General features: G+C 63.6%; 1 protein-coding gene across 50 annotated transcripts in view; it reads right to left on the bottom strand.

Annotated features, from left to right (window-relative positions):
* Window positions 1–399: 399 nt before the first annotated feature.
* The window catches only part of MYT1L (myelin transcription factor 1 like), a 409,061-nt gene continuing 388,640 nt past the window's right edge, over window positions 400–20,820 (bottom strand). For 19 of the 50 annotated variants that reach the window (XM_072767844.1, XM_026009179.2, XM_072767831.1 and 16 more), the window contains 4 exons: window positions 12,715–12,806; window positions 7,372–7,481; window positions 3,526–3,669; window positions 2,775–3,237 (listed from right to left, as the gene is read on the bottom strand). In XM_072767844.1, the coding sequence (XP_072623945.1) occupies window positions 3,097–3,237; window positions 3,526–3,669; window positions 7,372–7,481; window positions 12,715–12,806 (487 nt within the window). In that variant the 3' untranslated portion in view covers window positions 2,775–3,096. Of the gene's footprint in view, window positions 3,238–3,525; window positions 3,670–7,371; window positions 7,482–12,714; window positions 12,807–20,820 lie in introns of all 50 variants that reach the window. The other 31 variants (XM_072767837.1, XM_072767829.1, XM_072767833.1 and 28 more) reach the window with 7 other exon arrangements.

Raw genomic sequence — 20,820 nt, 5'->3', positions numbered from 1 at the left:
AGCAAGGCCCAGGAGAGAGGGACGAGGGACGAGGGACGAGGGCCATGATTGCTGGGAGCGGGCTCCCGCCCTTCGGGACATCAGACCAGGGGACCTGTCAAGGACATCACTGTTCCGCTGGGGCCTTCGACATGCACGCGGGTTGCCAGGAGGACGTCGCATCACGTGTGGGAATCGTACTGTGGTTGTGTCGGAGGATGACCCTGCTCTGCGGAGACACCTGCTTTTAGACGTGACGTGTCCTCACGTGAGTGGGGCCGGGGCGGACAGCAAATGTGGCAGAGGCTGCGGGGGGTGGGGGGGTCGGAGCAAGCCGCCGGCTCTGGGGCGAGGCGCTCCTCGGGCGCCCAGACTCGAGTGAAGACGCGGACCCGGGGTAGAGATCCATCGTGCTACAAATGTGGCAACACCTTTTTTATTTAGAGTAAGATGTGTTAACATCCAGCATGACAAAATTTGTACAAAGTTCACGATTTAAAAATGAAGTATCACTGCAACTTGTGATTCCACACATTTATAGCAAAATTAAAGTGTCAACAAACCCATGCCGTGTAGTACAAAAATAAATGAAACTTCGGTTCCACAGACAGCACAGTAAATATTCATACAAAATTCTGTCTTAATAAATGATTACTTAAGTTAACTTAGAAATGATAATGAACAATAAGTTATAATAAATAGACTCTGATGACTCACAATAATTCCATATGAAAGGTCAGCATTCTAATATGTGACACTTTGTGATCCCTATATAATAGTCACAGATAACTTTTGATTTGATATTATGTACCAACGTTAGATGAGCAGCAGATTTGTGCTTAAAACCCCTTTCCATTGTACATAGGTGATAACAAGAAGAATCCAAAACTGATACTACCTATCACTCTACTAAAAGCATTACTATATTGGCAAAGAAGCTGCAGACACGACGCGGCGGGGAAATGCATATGCCCATATGAACAACGGGGGCCCTGCAGGGAGGGGGCCCCCCCGGGGTATATGGCATCAGGTGACAAGAAGCACCTTGCTTCAGCTCTCGAAAGGCAATTCTGAGCATGGCAGCTACAACTAATCGCACAACAGAAAGAGGGCGCTCTCCAGGGAAGGCGCTGCAGAGCCCCGGGGAATTACATCATCTGTCCCAGCTAGTGATTCAAGTCCTCGTGGAAAACTGTAAGCGTTTGTACAGTGAGCAGTATAAAGTGCCGCTGGGATGTACATATATTTATACATATATATACACCGAGGTTGAGTATTGTATCAGAATATTTGCTGTGAGATCCCTGTAATCTCCCGTAGCAACATCGTCGGGTCAGCCGTGAGGGCTCCCCTCATCCTCCCGGGGTCAGCCTCGCGAGGCCGCTGACCCCAGCAATTGCACACCTCCGTACGGATATATAGGACAAGGTAAGTGCAAATAGTCGACTGGCACGTTGTGGGGACAATGACCCTGTAAGTCCTGTTCTGCTAAAAATATTTTTTTTTTATTTTTACAAAACCCATCTTTTTTTTTTTTTTTCATAACAAAATTTTAAAGTACTTCCGTACTTCCTGCATAACATCAAGACATGGAAGGAAGAGATGCTGTCACATGTAACTCAAGTCAACACCAGAAAACACAACACGCCGTCCTAGGGACTACTCAGAAGGGGGACGTGGCAATCAAAAGTGGTCGTATGCATACATATAGTGCAGTCACTGGAAGAAAACAATCCCATCTCCAAGTGTAAGCAAGTCTAAGATGATCTAGTGTAAAGCAAAAAAAGTGCTCAAGTATAGATAATTACTCTTAAAATCTGATTGCATTCATTCTTAGAATAGGTCGTGACAAATCAAACAGCAAGGCTATGCAAATGCCACGTGGTCACCTGGTCTCCAAGGGGAGTTGGAACAGGAAGGTCATTTGCGAGCAACTCTGCCGGGGACCCGGGGACGGACGGACGGGGCGGCCGCTCGGAGCCGGAGCCGGCGGCGGGCGTCCTGCCCCGCAGAAAGCGCGTGCAGTAGCTCGCGGACTCGCGCACCATTTGCCTTATCCCCCGGCCGAGGAGGAAAAGTCACAGCAACAACGACAGTGATCGCTTTTAAGAGTGGAGAGAGGGGAAATAAATACTCTTAAATTAGCTCTGAACTAAAAGGAGAGCACACAGGTTCTGTGAGACACACGCCATTGCAGTGACAGACGGTTCAGAGGGGCACCGCGCTCTCGGGGACATGGGGTAGGCTGCTCCAGAGTCTACGGACACTGCAAAGGGCAATCTTCGCGCGGTCCGTCTCTAGCAAGCCCCTGTCTGAATAGGAGTTCCCAGAGTCACACCATGCAATGCTCAGGAGTTAACTTAAAAGTGCTGTTTAAGCTGCTTTGAATCTTCTGCCAAATTTCCATGGCTTGATGTTGTCTTACAATAAATTACTTATCTCATCTCTTACAGTTAATCCATATGCCATTTCCTTGGAATGCAAAAAACCTCATTTACTGCCCCCACCATACACCATCCTCCTAAAACAAACAAACAAAAAAATCACATAATATTTCCAAGCATTGTTCAAAAATAAAGCATTTTTTGCAACCAATTCTTGCTATGAAACAATATGCACACAAAATGTATTTCTTAATTCCATAAAATCCTCCAACATGAGGCAAAATGATAATGTCTAAAAAGTGGCTGCAGGGCCACCACATGATCATTCAAAGCTGTGGGTTTTTTTTTTTTTTTTTGTTTTGTCCATTTCAGTTCAAAATACTAAAACATTTAATCACTAAAGCATTAAAAAGAATTTACACTCTATTTATTTTGATCAGCTTACCTCTTCAGAAATATATATACCCCCAAATGTGCATACAGTAGCAGCTATAAACGTTACATGGCATGTCACACTATGTCAGCTCATATGAAACCGTACAAAATGTGAATGTTTTCAAAAACTATTCTGCAGGTAACTATCTTTAAAGCAAGACATAAAATCATTATGAAGTCTTGTAAGCATAACACTGTTTCAAACAGAAATAAGTATATGACACTCTCTGGTGAGTCACAGCAGCAAGAGGAGCGGGTGGCTCCCTTTCAAACAAGATCCCGCCACTACAGCAGCTGCTCAGACCTGGATTCCTCTCACAGCGTGCTTTATATTTTCCAGTAGGGCTTTATTTTCTGGGCTCTGATAACGGTCTTGATTTGTATACATGTCCGTCAAAGTAGTCACGTATGCATCAAAATTTTGTTCATTGATTGGATCCTACGAGATATTAAATAGTGGTTCATACACAACTTTTATTTTCTCAATAGGATATTCACATCAGCATAAAATAGCATCTATCCCAGCTCAGCGCCACTGTCTTTACGCTACTCGAGCGGCCTACTCAGAGCTTACTCCATCCTACGGGGTGCACGGGATCTGCCCCACCGAGGCGTCTGGCCCTTAGCCGTGCGGTTTGGGGGCGGCGACCGCCAACATCCACAGCGTGGAGAGCCACGAGCACGGCCTCTAGCTCACGCTGCGCCGGCGGGCGCCCTAGTCACTTACCATGTGCGGCAGCTGGATATTGGCTAGACTGTGGATCAGGGACTGGCTCAGGTTGGCCAGCTCGTGCAGGAGAGACTCGTTCTGCTGCTCGATCACCTTGTTCTCCTCCTCGATGGTCTTCAGGCTGCTCTCCATCGTGGTGATCTGGAACGCACAAATTCGAGCGACATGTAACACAAGGCAGGCGGCCGTCGCCCCGAGCCGGCGAAACCTCGCTTGCTTTCTTCTTTTTCAAATTTTAGGTATTATCGTGAGAGACACACAGAGAGGGGCAGAGACCCAGGCAGAGGGAGGAGCAGGCTCGCTGCGCTGCTGCGGGGAGCCCGATGGGGCACTGGATCCCGGGTCCCCGGGTCACGCCCTGGGCCTGAGGCAGGCGCTCCACGGCTGAGCCCCCGGGGCGTCCCGGGGAAAACCTTTCTGCTTGAACAAAAAGGCCTCCGTGGGGACAGCCGGTCATTGTGAGGGTTCGGCGCTTACGCATTTGATTCATCACTCCTGAAAGTTGGGTAACGGGACTCTGGGGAGGCAGTTTCTGGGGAGCGGCCCAGGGGCGGTGTGCACTTTGATTTAGCATTTTAAAAGCTCTGCTGTCCCGGAGCGGGCATGACGACAGGCTGGCATCTCCCCGGGCCAGCTCAGCGGGTCTGACTCTGCCGCAGGAAGTCCTACACCGTGAACGTCCTCGTGACACAGGTCACCCACTTGGCCACGGCTGCCAGCGCCCTGGGTTCACGGGTAGTGCCGGCCAATGCTCTCCTGTCACCCCCTCCTGCGGCTGCTCCGGGTGCAGGCCGGTGGTACCCTGGTCTGCAGGGGCCCTGGGGTCCCTCGCAGCCGGCTCCACTGGGGCCCACCCCGCGTCCTCCCACTTGATGCAGGGAGTCAACTGTGCTCGGTCAGGGGTGTTCCTGCCTTCGGGCCTGCCTCCAACCGGATGACCAGCACCTGCTAGCAGCACAGCCAGAAATGAGACACACCCCGGAAATGTCCTGGTGCTGCTGGCCCAGCGCCCAGCGCCCAGGCCCCAGGCCCCGCCTCCCCCCTCAGGCACCGGCCTCCCTGACCCCGGGCTCTTGCCTCCCTCTCAAGGTGCTGCTTCCCTGACCTGCCTCCCTGACTCCAGCCCCCTTCTCCCTGCCCCTGGCCCCACCTCCCTGCTCCTACAGCCACACCTCCCTGCCCTGCCCCGCCTCCTTGCCATCAGGCCCCGCCTCCTTGCCCCCACAGCCCCGCCCCCTGCCCCTGGCCCCGCCTTCCTGCTATCAGGCCCCGCCTCCTTGCCCCCACAGCCACGCCCCCGGCCCCGGCCCCGCCTCCCTGCCATCAGGCCCCGCCTCCTTGCCCCCACAGCGCCGCCCCCTGCCCCTGGCCCCGCCTTCCTGCTATCAGGCCCCGCCTCCTTGCCCCCACAGCCACGCCCCCTGCCCCGGCCCCGACTTCCTGCTATCAGGCCCCGCCTCCTTGCCCCCACAGCCACACCCCCTGCCCCGGCCCCGCCTCCCTGCCATCAGGCCCCGCCTCCTTGCCCCCACAGCCACGCCCCCTGCCCCGGCCCCGCCTCCCTGCCATCAGGCCCCGCCTCCTGCCCCCACAGCCACGCCCCCTGCCCCGGCCCCGCCTCCCTGCCATCAGGCACCGCCTCCTTGCCCCCACAGCCCCGCCTCCTGCCCCTGGCCCCCGCCCCCCTGCCCCGGCCCCGCCTCCTTGCCCCGGCCCCGCCTCCTTGCCCCCACAGCCCCGCCTCCTGCCCCTGGCCCCCGCCCCCTGCCCCGGCCCCGCCTCCTTGCACCCACAGCCCCGCCCCCTGCCCCTGGCCCCGCCTCCCTGCCCCGGCCCCGCCTCCTTGCACCCACAGCCACGCCCCCTGCGCCTGCCCCGCCTCCCTGCCATCAGGCGGCTCCTCCCCCCAGTGGCGGGGGGGGTGGGGCTCGCCCCTGCTCGGGGAGGCGCGGTGGAGGGGAGGAGACAGACGCCGCCCTCCTAAATCCTAGAGCGACCAGGACCTGGGGCTGCAGCATCGCCCGCTGAGGAAGGCCAAGGGAGCTCCGCCGGGAGGGTCCCCTGCCCGCGGAGAGGACACAGGTGGCCCAGGCTGAGGCCGCGTCCTCCCTGAACGCCCGAGAGCCGAGGCCCTGAGCAGCGGTGGGTGAGCCTGCCCGGCTGCAGAGGCGCAGGGGAAAGTAGGACCCAGAGCAAAACAGAGCTAAGAGTCACTCGGTGATCATGTTAAAATATGGGTGGTTCTTCATACTGTTCTGACTGTAGTTTTAAAAGATTTTATTTATTTCTTTGAGAGAGAGCGTGCACACGGGCAGGGGGAGGAGAGGGAGAGAAGCAGATTCCCTGTGGAGCAGGAGTCGGAGGTGGGGCCTGGCCCCAGGGCCCCGGGACCCGACCTGAGCCGAGGGCACACGCTCCACCGACCCCGGGACCCCGACCTGAGCCGAGGGCACACGCTCCACCGACCCCGGGACCCCGACCTGAGCCGAGGGCACACGCTCCACCGATCCCGAGGCCCCGGGACCATGACCTGAGCCGAGGGCAGCCGCCCCGCCATCGCAGCCCCAGAAAGTGCCCCTGTTCTGACTATTTTCTGGACAGGGCCATGGCCTGGGGGCAGAGCAGGAGAGCCTGCCCCCCCGCCCCCCCCGCAGTGGCTGTTCCACTTAAGGGCTGGGCTCTGTGCACAGCGTGCACATCCCGGGCTGTCCCTGTGTGGCCAGGTGGCCCCAGGAGCACTTGCCGGCACGTCTGGTCAGACAGGACACACCCAGAGTGCCACGGGTCACCCCATCTTGGTGTCCCCGACAGGGAGTGAGAGCACCAGAGACTGTACGAGGCCCAGCTGCAGGACCACCAACCTTCCAGCACTTTCTGAGATGAGCAGGGAGGCTATGTGTGCGCTGGCCCAAGGTCAGAAGGTAAAAGCTCTCCCAGGGCTGCGGGGAGCAGGGGGTCCTGTGGCCACGGCCTCATCTGTCCCTGAGCACGGCCTGGGGCCCGGAGCCCCGAGAACGAACTCCAGTGCTCTGCTGAGCTGACACCAGGTCCGAGCGCTCGTGGGGGTGCCCGCTGCCTGTCCGCTCACCCTCCAGCCGCAGCCTCGGCTGCCAGCAGGGGTCTGCAGGGACGGGGGGTTGGGGGGCGAGAAGCCCACTTTCTTCCAGGGTGAGGTGCCTCCCCTTACCTGGGACGGCAGCGCAGTGAGAGCCCAGTCCCAGCGCCCACGCGGCCCGAGACCCTGAGCCGCTGTGGTGGGGGCACCGGCGGGGGGGGGGGCACTGAGTGGGGCTGAGGGGCAGGAGGCTCTGAGCTGTGGCCGCCCACGCGCGCCCTGGCTGAGCCCAAGGAGGCTCCGCGTGGGTAACGTGAGTGAGGATGCTTGCGGTGAGCCATCGTGGGCGCACGGTGGGACCTCAGCCCTGCAAACGGGCACCCAGTAGGTGCTCGCTAAGGGCTGCTCCCTCCCTCCCCGCCTCCCTCCTGTCCCTGGGCATCTGGGCCTGGGCCCTCCGTGCACAGGCGGCCTCGCGACCCTGGGGCCCTGCCCTCCTCGGGGGGTTGTGGTGTCTCCGGGACGCAGAGGCCACAGGGCGTTAGGGCCTGCCGTGTCCCGGGAGGAGCGCGGGGACCCCGGCCCGCGGGGGCTCCACTAAAGTGGGTGCGGGCGGGAAGCAGGCGGCCCCACGGCCACGGTGCGCCAGGGTGTCCCGCTGCCGAGCCGCTGGCGTCAGCACATGAGCAGGACGGGAAACGGAGGGGGCGGAGGGGGCCAGGAGCCCAAGGAAAGGCCGTCGGGGGCGCCCCCGGGGCCGGGCGGCTAACGTCGCGGGCTTCAAAAACTGTTACCTGAGTTCTCAGTTTAATCATGTCGGCCTCCATCTGGGAGTTGGACTCGTTGAGCTCCTTGATCTCCTCGTCCAACTGCTTGATTTCCTCATCGTTCTCTATGCCTGTGGGGGCGACAGCAGGGGTTAGGGCCTCGGGCGCAAGACCGCGGGCGGAGGCGCGCTCCTCTCCTCTCGGTTCCTTTTGCATTTGGGACTGAATTTGCTGGAAAAATACCTCTTGGATTTAAGGGAACATAGGGACGGTCTGCGTGTCCTTCACGCCTCCCGCCGCCCTCCCCCCCACGCCCCAGGGTGCCGACTCCCGGACAGCCCACTGCCCCGGCCCGGCCGCTCCTACAGGTGGTGACCTGCTCCACCCACGTCCTGCCGCCCTGGTCTGTTCTCTGTCTGTCTGTCCATCCGTGTCTGTCACCCGGAAATGAGGCCCCGCACCGCTGCCCACGGGTGAGCGAGCCCCCGACCCGGATGGACAACGGAGGCAAACAGCCCTTCTCTTCAGTTGCGGAAAATGCACCTTCAGATGTGCCCTCGGGTGTGCCCTGGGGACTGTGCATCCTTGAGTGTGCCCTGGAGGCTCTGCCCCGGGGGCTGTGTGCCCTTGGGTGTGCCCTGGGGGCTGTGCGCCCCTGTGTGTGCCCTGAAGGCTGTGCCTCTCAGGCCTCCCTGGGAACCTGGACCAGGTCTCCCTCTGCCGGCTCAGGGCGCTAGTTGCTGGCAGTGGGTGCACCAGGGCGGGACAGATCCAGGCCCTTTGTCCTTCTGACGATTGGGCGCCACGCAGCTGCGTGTCCTCGAGAAGAAGACCGGGATGCCTGCAGCCGCCGTCACCCTTGACGCCAGGGACACAGTCACCAGGCACAGCAGGGGATGCTTATGGGAACCCCCAGGAAAGGCACAGGGCCCAGACCTCGGGGGCCCAGGGCAGCGCCCTTCTCCGGGTCTGCAGACAGGAGGGCTGCGGCCACCTGGAGGGAAGGGCCGAGCCGCGGACACTGCAGAGGCGGGGGGAGCGGGTCCCTCCTCCTGAATCTCCTCCCGCAGGCAGAGCCTGAGCCTGCCCACCGTCCCTCAACCTCCCACCCAGAGGGACCGGCCGAGGCCCGCTGACCGCTAGCCTGGGTCTCCCGTCCCTGGCCCGGCCCGGAGGCCCCAGGTGCCCCCGGCTCAGTACAACTCCTCGGGCACCATCGATGCATCTGGGAAAGCTGTCCCGTCTCACAGGACAGTGCACTGCGCTGGGCCCTCCCTCGGGGCCGGCTGTGTCCCCGCTGCCATACGGGACCAGACCTCTGCGGCAGCGTCCAGGGAGGCCTCGGGTGGAGCGAGCTCCTGCACGTCGCGCGTGGCACCCACGCCTGAGAACGCGGCTTGTAAGCCATCTGCCACCTGGCGAGGGTTCGCCGCGCTCCGGGAGTTGCAAGCAGGCCAAGCGCGCGGACACCTCCTGCGTGAGCGAGGCCGCGGCAGTCCCTCCGCGCCGTGGCTGTGCTGCTGGATGTTCCCGCTGAGCGTCCGCTACGACTTCCGAGCAAGTTCCTCGTGTCCTATTTCCTCAGTGTCCTAGGCTTGAACGGTCTTAAATCTTCTCTTTTTGCCACCGTGTGGGGTGGTTTCCGTGGAACACGAGGCCCGGGCCAGCGCCAGGGGCCGTCGCCGCTTCTAGGGCCACAGGCAGTCGTCCTGTGTTCGCCTCCCCAGCTCAGTGCGGCCCCAGGCCGCCGTCGGATCCACACGTGGATTTTGGAGACTCCGGATAGGAAGCGTGAAATACGCCCCGTGCACCTGCCCATTCCTAGCGTCAAGGTGGCGCGTTCCCATTGAGAGCGTGCGAGTGGGATCGTGAACGAAACACCTCGTTTCGGGACAGGCGGTTTGAGGACCACAAAGCCCGGGGGTCCGTGGGGGACCTACACATCGCAGTGAAGTCATCCTAATTGGTTTGTCAGGGGTGCAACACCCTCGGCGGCAGATAGACGGTGAAGCATCTAGAACACCCCGGAAGGTCGGCACCTTCATCCGGGGCCCAGATTCTGGCAAACGCGAGCTCGAGAAGAGGTTTGGCCAGGCCAGCGTGGTCTCCCCGGCCCATGGCTGGGATCCCCGAGGATTCCCCAAGGATTCCCCCGGGGGCGTCCTACGGATTCAGATGTTTGCAAAAGAGCATCCGGCCCTGACGACCTTCTACGTGACGTGAGCAGCGGCAGAGGGCACACGGCCCGGGCTGGACCGTGCCCGAAGGCGGACGCGTGTCTGAGCCGTCCTGCAGGCGTCTGGGACGGCGGGGGCCACAGCCCGGGGTCTGACACACGACAGACCCGGGCCCCGGCCCCCTTGTCTTCCCACGTACGACTTTTGTGACGAGTGACTTCCTTGGTCGCCTGGGCCTCGAGCTGCCCCTTGCGCCGTGGTCCGTCTCCGACCCAGCTCGGCCCGCGGGGACAGCGGCCTCTCCTGAGGCTCGCCCAGTGGCCGCTGAGGAAGCCTGCTGGGTCAGCTGTTGCCTGAGCGGCTAGCGACCCCCGGGCGTCCGTGGGCCCCGTGCTCCCCCGGGGTCTCCCTGAAACGTGGCGTGGACGGGCTTTGTCCAGCTGGCTCCGCGCGGTGAGCTGACACGTCATGGAAAGGAAAAGAAAGAGCAAAACCATCGTACGTGGTCCAGCGCCGTGGGCCTCAGAGTAAAGAATTAAAATCCACGTTTCCTTTGTGCCGGTCTCAAGGCTGTCCTCTACGTTTTTATTCTAAATTAAATGGCCTCAGACGTAAAAGTGCACAGTACACGTTGAACATCGCGTGCGGGCGGGCGCCTGAGATGTCCGTCCATCAAAACCTGGGCCGAAAGGGCCACTTGGTAAGATCCGGGAGGGGCGTCCACGCTGCAAACCCACCCACAGGTCGAGCGTCGCCACCCGGCGAGTCTGCAGGGCACGTCAGCTCCCTGGTGCGAGTCGGCATCACGAAAGTAAAGGTCCCTCAAGGTCCCCGTGACGACCGTCCCCTCCTCGCTCTGGCGGCTTCGGGAGACGATCCCGTGGGAGAGAGAAAGCGCGGTGACCTCGTGCAGCATCAGATGAGCCGACCCGTGGGAGCAGGGCCGAGGGGGAGGCTGAGGGACGCAGGGACATGGGCCGGGCAGGAGCTCCGGGGACTTAGGCTGCGCGGAGCGGGGACCCGACACCGAGGAGCCCGGAGGCCTGGCGCCCGAGCGGCCGGGTGGTCGGCTCCGCCAAGCTGACAGCGGGCTGCCAGGGGCTGGGTGCTCACGGCGGGCCAGGGTGTGGGTGCAGGGCACAGTGGTCATGCGTGTGTAAGGGCCGCATCAGGTGAGCGCTCGTGCTCATGCTACTCGGGGTGGGGGGAGCTAGGGCAGCTCAGGAGCCAGAGGCTTCGGTCCTGGAGGTGGGCACCCTGCTGAGGGGGGCGGGGCGTTCACACAGTCCCCGCGCCCGGGACCGCCACCCTGCCCGTGAGTGGGCCCCACGGGCCCTGTGACGCCGCGGCCTGGGCGCTGTAAGGACCGTGCTCCCGAGGACGGAATGGCTCTGACCTCGGCACCGACCAGAAACCACAGGTGGTGGCGGAGGGCTCGGGACCCCAGTGGGACCAGCTTCCGTGCTTCCTCCCCGCGTGCCCGAGCCCAACGGAACCCGCAACAGAGACCCGCCCATGGCCAGACCCTGGAACGGGGCGCAGACAGGCGGGCGCACGGCGGCCCCGCGGACTCCCACGGCACGGGCGGCTCCCCGCGGGACGAAGCCGTCTGGCACCTCCGGGAGAGCACTGGGTCTTCCTGAGAGCAGCGCTGCCCGACAGAAGGCTCTGGATTCCGCTGCCCCTCGGAGAGACGGGGCCGGGGGTGCCCGGAGACGTGCCCCCGACTCCCCGCCGCCGGGAACGGCCTGTCCTTGGGGTCTGCGGATCCGCGGCCCGGCTTCCTCCCTCCCCTGCTGGGCGCCGACCCCGGCCCGCGGAGGCCGCCTTCACGTCTCAGTCGTCCGCGGCCCTGCGGGCCCAAGCACTTTGCCGGGACACACGGCTGTTTGCGGGGCTCTGGAAGCGGCGTCCGTGGCGGTTTCTCGCCTGCGGCGCGGAGCGTGTGCAGTGGAAGCGGGAAGGCCGGAGCCGAGCCTTCATGACAACAACGTGGGGACCCTGGCGGCCCTCTGGTCCGCGGCGGCCTCGCCTTAAGGGCCGCTCAGTGCAGGCCGCGCAGAGAGGTCCCGAGCTGCTGTCAGGCCCTGGCAGGGGCCATCAGGTGACCCAGGGCCGCGGGGGCCCCAACCAGGCTGGCCTTCCTGCGAGGGGTCCGAGCCGCAGCACCAACTCCTAGGAGGGGTCCAGGGACCGGGCGTCCAGGTCTGCGTCCTGCCCGGGGCGTCTGCTGCCCCAGCCTCGCGGTCAGCCCTGCACCCACAGCCCCCCGGGTGCTGCAGAGGGGCCCAGACCCCGCCCTCCAAGGCCACAGGTTGCTGAGCCGTTGCAGAGCCCTCGGTCCGGTGGTCCCGGGGAGGGGGTGTCCTGCGAGGTCTCCCCCACCTCCGAGCCCCGGCTCCCACGTCCGCCGCCCTGTCGAGGCCCAAGCCTGCGTGTTTCTGCTTAAAGACCCCAGACTTAGCACACGGGGTCGAGTCTCGAAGTGAGCTCATGGCCCGCAGCAGGCGGCGCGGCGTGGCCCGGGCTCGCCTCCCTCCCTCTGCGTGGGCGCGTCTCCGCCCTGGTGCGAGGAGGCCTTTCAAACAGAAATCACCAACGGAAGTCACAAAAATTTGGAGCACGTCCCTTTTAAAAACCTATGGAAAGGACCTTGTTTCCAGGGTGAGCATGGCCCAGTCGTCCCCTCGGCAGCACAGCCACCCGCCTCCCTCTCTGCCACGTCCCCAGTGGCCACGGAACCTCCACCACTATGGGCTTCGGGGCCGCAGGTGACCCGTGCAAGCCGGTGGGTTCACAAGGATGGAGCCGAGAAGGACGGAGAGGCTGGGCCCCGGCTGCCCCCCGCCCCGTGGTCCCTGCACTCATCTCAGGGGCACACAGTGCTCGCGGGTGGTCGGGCCGGGAGGCCAGCTGGGGGGTGGCGCGGAGGGAGGGGACGGGCGTGGGGGAGGCAGAGGGCCTGGGGCAGAGCAGAGGGGGCGGCCGTGGGTTCCGGGAAGCCACGCGTTTGGGGATGGCCGCCCGCCCCAGCCCGGGTGAGCGGCCTCTGAGGTGCGCCGGGATCACCCCGCCCGGGCTGTCCAAGCAGACGCGCTCCCTCGGTCCGGGGCCTGGGGCTCGGGCGGCGTCGGAGGAGCCGGAGCCGGGGTGCCGGGGCCCCGCGCGGCGGCCGGGGGGTGCTCACCATTGCTGGCTCGCTGCCGGATGGTCAGCATCTGCTCTCCCGACAGCTTCGCCTTCTTCATGGCCGACGTGGCCCGCGGGCATCCCGACAAGCTGGGGACAGGACGCAAGGTGGCGTTAGTTACGGGACGCAAGGCCCCAGCCCGCACAGACCGTCGGGGGCGAAGCTCGCCGTTGCGTCTTTTTATCACCCAGGGCGCGGGCAAAGGGCTTTTGGCAAACGGGAAGCGAGCCCGAGCGGGGCGGCGGGGGGGGGCCTGCACACGAGGGGAGGGTGGCAGCGTCTGCCGGGGCCTGGGGACAGCTTGGGCTGACACGCGGGTGGGCGGGCGGGCGAGACCTCAGGTGACAGCGCGGCGGCCGGGCTCTAGGGCTGGAGCCCGCGCCCCCTCCCCCGCTGCCTCCCAGGGCTGCTGGCGGGTTTGGGGCGTGACCGCCTGGCTGTGGGGACTTCCTTGCAGTGGAAAGTGTCCGACTTACACGAGGCCTGAGTCGAGTTGATTTTATTTTATTATTTTTTTTTCCCCCCACCAGGAGCCCAGGGCCACAGGGACCCGACCTCCTGGCACCTGGCCGGGTCCACACCTGCACCTGCTCCGCACCAGGTCAGGAAGGGGAGGGACAGAGGCACAAGCCCAGGTCACCGCCTGCAAGGAGCACCGGGTGTAGCCCTCAGGAACCCTCCCCAGGAAGTCAAGTTGATTTTAAACGCACAAATGCAGGAGCAACGAGCACCGAGCTCAGCCCCATCCCACTGTTCCTTCTTGGGGCACATCCGGGTGTCCCCCACCGTCCCCCGTCCCGTCCTCCCTTCAGTTGATTATGGGGGGGCGGGGGCGGCCGCACGTGTGAAAACAGAGCCCCCGGGGCACGATCTCGCTCGAGTGTGTCAAACCCCTTTGCCACCGACATCCCATGTGCAGCCTCTTTGCAGATTCCCGCTGCTGCCCGGGCTCCGTCCCCTGCAGGTCCGCGCTCTGCACCTGGACCGGGGTCCCCGTCTGACCACCGTGCTCCCAGGGCGGCTCCCCCACCTCTTTCCCTGACGCGCTCCGTGTGCACGGAGGACGAGCCGCATCCTGGGCCACATCACACCTGCCCCTGGGGCTCAGCCCCTCCCCATCCCTGGCCTCCACCCAGAGGGACCCACCGGGGGCCCTGGCACCCCTGAGCAGGTTCGCCGGGCACTCGGTGTACCCATGACACGGAAACCGTACGCACGAATACAGCTGCGTGTCCCACGTCCCATGTATGCATCACACACGCGCGGGTGCGTACTCCGTCGTAATTCAGGGCCTCAGGGACCGTGTCCACGGCACGGGGACGCTCTCAGGGGCTCATCCGCGCCTCTGTCCATCCAACACCCGACGACGGCGTGGCCTGGCTGGTTATGAGCAGCACCGGTACGTGCGTGTGAGGAGGCTGCTAAATATCCTCGCACAGGCCACGCGACGTCCACGTCGTCCTCGAGGAGCGGCGGTGAGTGGTCGGTCGGTCTTCGGCGGCCGCTGTCGAGGGTCTGGGAGGGGCCGACTCGTCTCTGCCCCGTCGCCCTTCCCGGGACCCCACGGTGAACCACGTTCGCTGATGGTGCTTCTAGACTAACAGGCGTGAGTCCCCAGGGTAAACGTGGGCACGCAGGGCCTCTGTGCCCGGTGGACGGTGGGCGGCGGAGGGGGGCACCGAGCCGTCCCGGGGGCTTGGGCACCTCCTGGGGCGCCCAATGCTGCTGCCCGGCCTCGTGGATGCTCCTTCCCAGGTTCTCTCTCCAGAGTGACCCAGGATGGTCCCCCAGCCGGGCTCCGGCCTGCTCGGCCCACAGAGGACGGACCCGCCACCTCCCCGGGGAAGGGTCACCGGCTTCTTGAGAGCACAGTCCCGGTGGCCCGTGATGCAGGGCCCGCTCCTCCTCCGTGTCGGCCCCCTGCCCGCTGTCGCTGTCACAGGCCCGGCCCGTCTCCAGGCCCCAGCTCTGGGGGGTGCCCGGTTGACCTGCAGGGCAGCCTGCGTCCCGGCCACCTTCGCTCCCGGTCTGTGCTCACCGGGGCTGGTCCCCAGAGGCCTCTCCTGGCCACCCCGTCTGGCTGCTCCCGGGGAACCTCCCCACCCGAGTTCTCCTGCCCCGAGAAGAAGTGATCAGAATCGAGCGATGCCCCAGCGCACGGGTGCAAAGCAGCAAAGCGGGGGGGGGGGGGGGGGACTGGTGAGGCAAAGCCCGTGGAGTGGGCACACGTGGGTCCTTCATGGCCACCTAGAATCTGGCCGCGGGCCTGAGCCTGCAGAAGCCCGGAACCGCTTAAACACGGGCTCCCAGGGTGCATGGACGCGCGGAGCCTGATTCCATCGTCCGCCCCTTGCTTTTCTCAGTTTTCAGAGCGTGGAGGGGCAGCGAGGGTGCAGACGACGGCCCACGCCAGGAGTCACCCCCAAAGCTGGAAACCGAGTTGGGGCAGAGACAGGCCCACGGAGCCGTGGTTGTTCCAGCACGAGCCCCCTCGCCCAGCGCACAGGGACGCGTGGGGGACCTGGGTCAGGTCCAGAGGATCCCCGGCACCGACCTGGCTGGAGGACGCGGGGGATGTGCGCGGCCTGTCCCCGTCGAGGCAGGGACCCGGGGTGCTCAGCGCGGTTCCCTCCAGGACCCAGCGGGCCACCATGCAAAGTCCTCTAACTGAAACTGCACTGCTCTGGGCGGGGATTTGGGAAGTCACAGTCTTAGCTGTGGTCACTCCGGGCACCGGACACTTAACCTGTGGCCCCTGCAGCTTGCAGCCCCCCAGGCCCGAGGTCAGCGGCGGCGGCAAGTCCAGCAGCTTCCAGGTGGAGGCTCCGGAGGGAGCGGGGAGGCAGACGGCTGACAGGTCATTGACCCCAAGGGACCTCCTTCAGGAGGGCTGGCAGGCCGGCAGGCAGGGGGAGGCGTGTTCCCGGGAGGAAGCAAGGGGCCGGGAGCAGGGTGGCACGTGTTGCCCCCCGGCCGTTTGCCGCCCGCGGAGTGACTGGGCACAGAGCTTAGGGATGGTGCTGGGGGCTCAGTACTCCACCCGGGTGCAAGCAGCGTCTCGCAAGCCAAGTATCACTCCCCGACACTTTATCCTACTGTTCACTGCCGCAGCTGCTCTACCAGCCTCTTCCTGTGGAGCTGCCACTTGCAAGAGATGAGATCCGGCTGCCGTGCAGCTGGGCCTGCAGCAGAGACACCTGCTGACGCCGTTACAGCCCCACCCTGTCTGCCAGGCGACGCGGAGGACAGGCCAGACGCTGAGGCCAGACGCTGAGGCCGGTGCTCTAGGGCTGCAGGACGCCCAGCCCCACACGTGTGGGGAGACGGCAGGGCGCTGCTGTGCTGCCCGTGGGGAAGGCTGGCGTCCTGGAGGGAGCGTCACCTGGAGGGAGGGTCACCCAGCAGGAGGGTCACCTGGAGGGAGGGTCACCTGACAGGAGCGTCATCCAGTAGGAGGGTCACCTGGCAGGAGGGTCACTTGGAGGGAGGGTCACCTGGCAGGAGCATCATCTGGTGGGAGGGTCACCTGGTGGGAAGATCACCTGGAGGGAGGGTCACCCAGCAGGAGCATCACCCAGCAGGAGTATCACCTGGCAGGAGTGTCACCTAGCAGGAGGGTCACCTGGTGGGAGTGTCACCTGGAGGAGCATCACCTGGCAGGAGGCTCACCCCGCAGGACAGCCTGGGGACCGTGTCCCGCGCCCTGACCTCTAGCACCCGGGAGGCGCCCGAGCAGGCCCTTGCGCTACCTCGGCTGCTCGGGGACCGTGTCCATCACGGGGCCGCGTCGCGGTTTCTCTGGCGCCCGGGCTCCCCGGCTCTCCTTGGTGAGCATCTTTCTTCGGCTCCTCCCCCTCCCGCCTTCTGGAGTCTCCAGCGGGCTGGTTGGTAGCCCCAGGAATTCTTTCCCTGGTTTTTAAAGACTGTCTTCTTTTCTCATTTTTATAAATTAAGAGAGATTTCCTCAACTTCCCACGCTGACCTTCTCCCTCAACTTTTTATTCCCCTTCTCTTTGTTTTAAAAAGATCTTCCTTGTTCCCTTGACTTCTCTTGGCTTAAGAAGAGAGTAAGTCACACTATTCTATTTAGTCTCCTTTTCTACCTAATGACAAATCAAAAAAATCTTTTTCTTTCCAGAAATGTCCGTTTTCTCTGACCTTTCCTTTCCTTTTTAAGGTCTGTTTTGCTTTCAGCCCGTTCCTTAGTGCTTTCCTCAGGTGGCTGGTCCTCCTTGGCTGTTCGTTCCCGTCTCCGAGTGGTGCCTGCCGAGGCCCGTCCCGGGGCCCTGCAGATGTGGGGGGTCCCCTCCCATCTGGAGGTCACAGGGGACGCACCCGGGCTGGGGCTGGGGCCACAGCAGCCCCGGAGCAAGAGGCGAAAGGCCTCGGCCTGCACCGGGCATTCCCGCTTCCCACGTGCCGGGGACCCCAGGGTGGGGGGCACGAGGCCGGGCGTCCGGAGCCCCGCTCTTCTTCCAGAGGCGTCCCCCTCCGGCTCTGTCTCCGAGCTCGCCCTGCATCCCGCCGCAGGGTCCCCGGGGCCCGTGCGCCGCGGCCTCGCTCCTGACTGCCACCCGGGCGCCTGTGTCGTCCGTCTGTCCGTCCGAGGTGTTTCTCTCCCCGCGTGTGGGTCAGGGTGGCAGGGAGCCCGGCTGCAGGGGGTGTCAGTGACTCCGGAGAGACGGCGCCGACTCCTCCCCGGGGCTCCGGGGGCGCCCGCGGCCTGTGGGCCCTGAGAGCCGGAGCCGTGCAGCCGCCTGCGCCCGTGATCTTCCCGTGTCCCGGAGGCCGCGTCGTCACACCACGCAGCACCTGCCGTCTCCGCGGGCTCTGCGGCCAACATCAGATCCGTGTCACGGGCGAGGCTTTTGGAGCTGCCGATGCAGCGTCTGCAGGGACCGCGCACCTCCGTGGGCCTGGACCGAGACGGCAGGGCTAGAGGGAGGACGGAGAGGGCCGGGCCAGGAGGGGGGGCCCCGGAGACCCCGGGACACGCTCCCATCCGGCTAGCAAGGGCGCAGAAGAAAGACCTTGGTGAGTGCCAGTGGCCACCAGCCCGCCGCTCCCGGTCAGGTGGTCCAGGCGCCTGTGCCCAGGATGGAGCCCAGTGGACGGCAGGGCGCAGGGCCCGGGGGCGAGATGCCTCCTGGGTACCCCCTCGGCGACCGCGGGCAGCACAGGCTGGAGCCAGGCTACGTTCTTGCCTCATGCGGAGGAAGGACAAAAATTGGCACAGAAAACACAGACGTGTGGAATTCGCGTGACACCGTCACATTTAAAAAACTGCTGTTTCCCTGAAAACCTAGGATCTGTTCACGAGTTGAGGCTGGCGTCGTGGTGATGGGGACCGAGGGGGACGCGGGGTCTGCGGTGCAGTCTGAGGGCGCCCACCGGCCGCGGCGTGGAGGTCCTGGTGCCCGTGCTCCCGTGGGTGCCCGTGGGCGCCCGTGTGCTCGGTTTCTTCATCTGTTTACAGGAGATAAAGATGAGCTTGTTTGAATTAATAATTTTGCTGCTTGTTCATTGGCCGCTCTTCCCTGCACAAGCACAGGCTCGTTTCCTGAGGCAGACGCGGTATGACGACTTATTTAATTTAAGGCCTGAGCGCAGAATAACCTGCTCGTGGGAGGTGGCTCCGGAGCCCCGAGGACCTGAAGGCGTTTGAGGCGGGCGGTGGGCTCCAGGTGAGGACGCACCTGTTCACACCTTGCTTTCAGCCTGGCGAGACCCCGGCAGGGGCCCGGGGCCGGGGCAGGCGTCCGACACGCACAAGCAGAGGTGGAAGCTGGGCGAGGTTTAAGCCGTGGGCTTGCGGTCACCTTGCAGAGCCGGGAGCCCACTGGCTGCTGCCCAGGACCCCCGAAGGGTAAGTGGGCCTCCAGCGGCCGCCGGGTGCGTATTGGCCGCCCAGGGACAGACGCGTGAGGTGCAGGTGTGACTTGGGTCCAGGACGAAAGTTCCTGTGACCACGAGACCAGGCGACCCCGCAAACCCGGCACCACGGCCACCTGCTGCCTGAGGCCACGGAGGGTCAGCGGATGCGACCTTCACCTTCGAGCCTTGGGGGAGTCTTGGGGGGGGTCGCAGTTTGGGGCTGATGGTGCATTTCTCCCTCCCAGATGCTTCCTGTCAAATACTGGAACGTGGAGATTACAATGCAGGAGTCTCACTACCGAGGGGCCTTCGGAGGCGGCGGTCAGCACGCGGCCATGCAGAGGGGACCAGCCCCACGGGGCACGTCCAGACAGCCGGCCGCAAAGGGTCATGGATTCAAATCTCCCGAAGGCTTTCTCATGCCGCCGGGAATCGGTGAGGACGACCGTCCGTGGAAACAGCTCTGAGGACCAGCGTGGACCTGGGAGGCGGTGAGTGTCCAGGAGCCGGAGTCGAGCTTCACCGTGGGCCCTGGTCAGGCTCGCTCTCTCCCTCTGGGGGTGTGTGCAGGGGTAGGATGTGCGGGCGGCTCTTGTCGGGGGCCCGGGCTCTGCAGCCCCACGTGCATCCCCAAGGAGCAGAGCTATTTCCTCAGCAAGACCTCCCTGTATCCCCTCTTGAGGAGTTTCCGTCCTGCACAAAGGACAGTGCCTCTGCGGGGTGGACCCTGCCTCCAGGCTCCTCCGGCAACAACACAAATCTCGGGCCAGCAAGTGGGCCACGAACAAAGCACAGAGACCTCTCCCTGCAGACGAGGCCACCTGGTAAGATGACCAGAGTGGCCAGAGGGGAGAGGGGACCTGGCTACCTTCCCAGAAGCGGGGCTCCAGCAAACCCCCATCGAGCAAATCCCCGTCTGGCCTTGGATGAACATCTCCATCCCCCTGGCAGCTCAGCTCCTCCTGGAGATGGGCCACCCGAGCCCACTCCCCCTCCTCCTCTGGGAAAGAGATCTGGAACTGAGAAGGCGGCTCTCCTGGTGCGGTGAAGGGAAGCATGATGCGTTCCACGCGCTTTCCTGACACAGAAAACCACCACGTGGTCTGGGGAGCTTGGGCCATGACCTCCAGTCTCGTCCTGCCTCTTGCAGCCAGCAGCAGAAGCCAGAGGAGACAACCCAGGGCGGCTGGGAAAGGGGACAAGTGTCCGCAGGGAAGGGTGAGGGACCAGGGGGCCACACAGAGTGCAGGGGGAGTGCTCCCGAGGCGACAGGGCCCCCGGTTCATCCACAGCTTGGAGCACAGTTGGCTTGGCAGGTCACCAATTCCCCGAAGCTGTGGAATTTGGATTTGTCATCACAGGTCTTGACAGAGTACCTGGGAGCTCCCTGAGGATCCTCTGGGCGGGTCCTCTGGGTGTGCACCTGGCCTCGGAGGGAGGGGCGCGGTCCCAGCTGTGAGAGGACCCCCTGCAGAGGCGGACGTCTCCATGGGGGGCCAAGGGCAGGGCTGTTCCAGCTGGGCAGGAGAGGTCTGCCCCCCGCTGCTTCCCCTCTGCCTGGACAAGAGCAGGGGACCCCCGAGGGCCTCCCCGGAGGTCCCGAGGCCTCCCCGAGTCCCTGTGCTGTGAGCATCCCGGGCGGGTCCCGCAGGTGCACGCAGGGGTCCACAGGTGACACCCGTGCTGTGAGCATCCCGGGCCAGGTCCCGCAGGTGCATGCAGGGGTCCACGGGTGACACCCACCGGACAGACTCCTCTCCTTAAGGCCGAGTGCCCACGGGAGAGAGCCTCACCTTCTTGCTGTTGGTTTTCTGATCTCTAAAATCGGGACCATGCGGACCTCAGGGCGCCGTGGATCAGTGACGTATGTTTGTAAAACTAACCAGTGGCTTCTTCACATCCAGCGGAAACGGGGTAGCCCGAGCCTTCCTCTGCTTGGGCTCACAAAGACCCCGTCTCCCCAACATCCCCAAGGTGGACTACATGTCCCAGTGCCCCTTGAGGGACTACACCTCCCAGCATCCCTTGGGAAGACTACATCTCCCAGCGCCCCTTGGGGAGACTACATCTCCCAGCGTCCCTTGCATCTGGTGATGCTGCCCTGGGTCCCCTGGGTGCCGGGGAGGGACCGAGCTCCTGCAGAGCCTTGCAGAGAAGATGGATCATACGAGTAAGCCCGGAGTAAGCGCTCGGGCTGGTGGCTTATTTTTAACGATTCTCTTGGCAAGT

Source organism: Vulpes vulpes, chromosome 8, assembly GCF_048418805.1.
Source record: "Vulpes vulpes isolate BD-2025 chromosome 8, VulVul3, whole genome shotgun sequence".
Classification (NCBI taxonomy): Eukaryota; Metazoa; Chordata; class Mammalia; order Carnivora; family Canidae; genus Vulpes; species Vulpes vulpes.
Note: the sequence above shows the minus strand (reverse complement) of the source record. Positions and strands in the feature narration are given on the sequence as shown.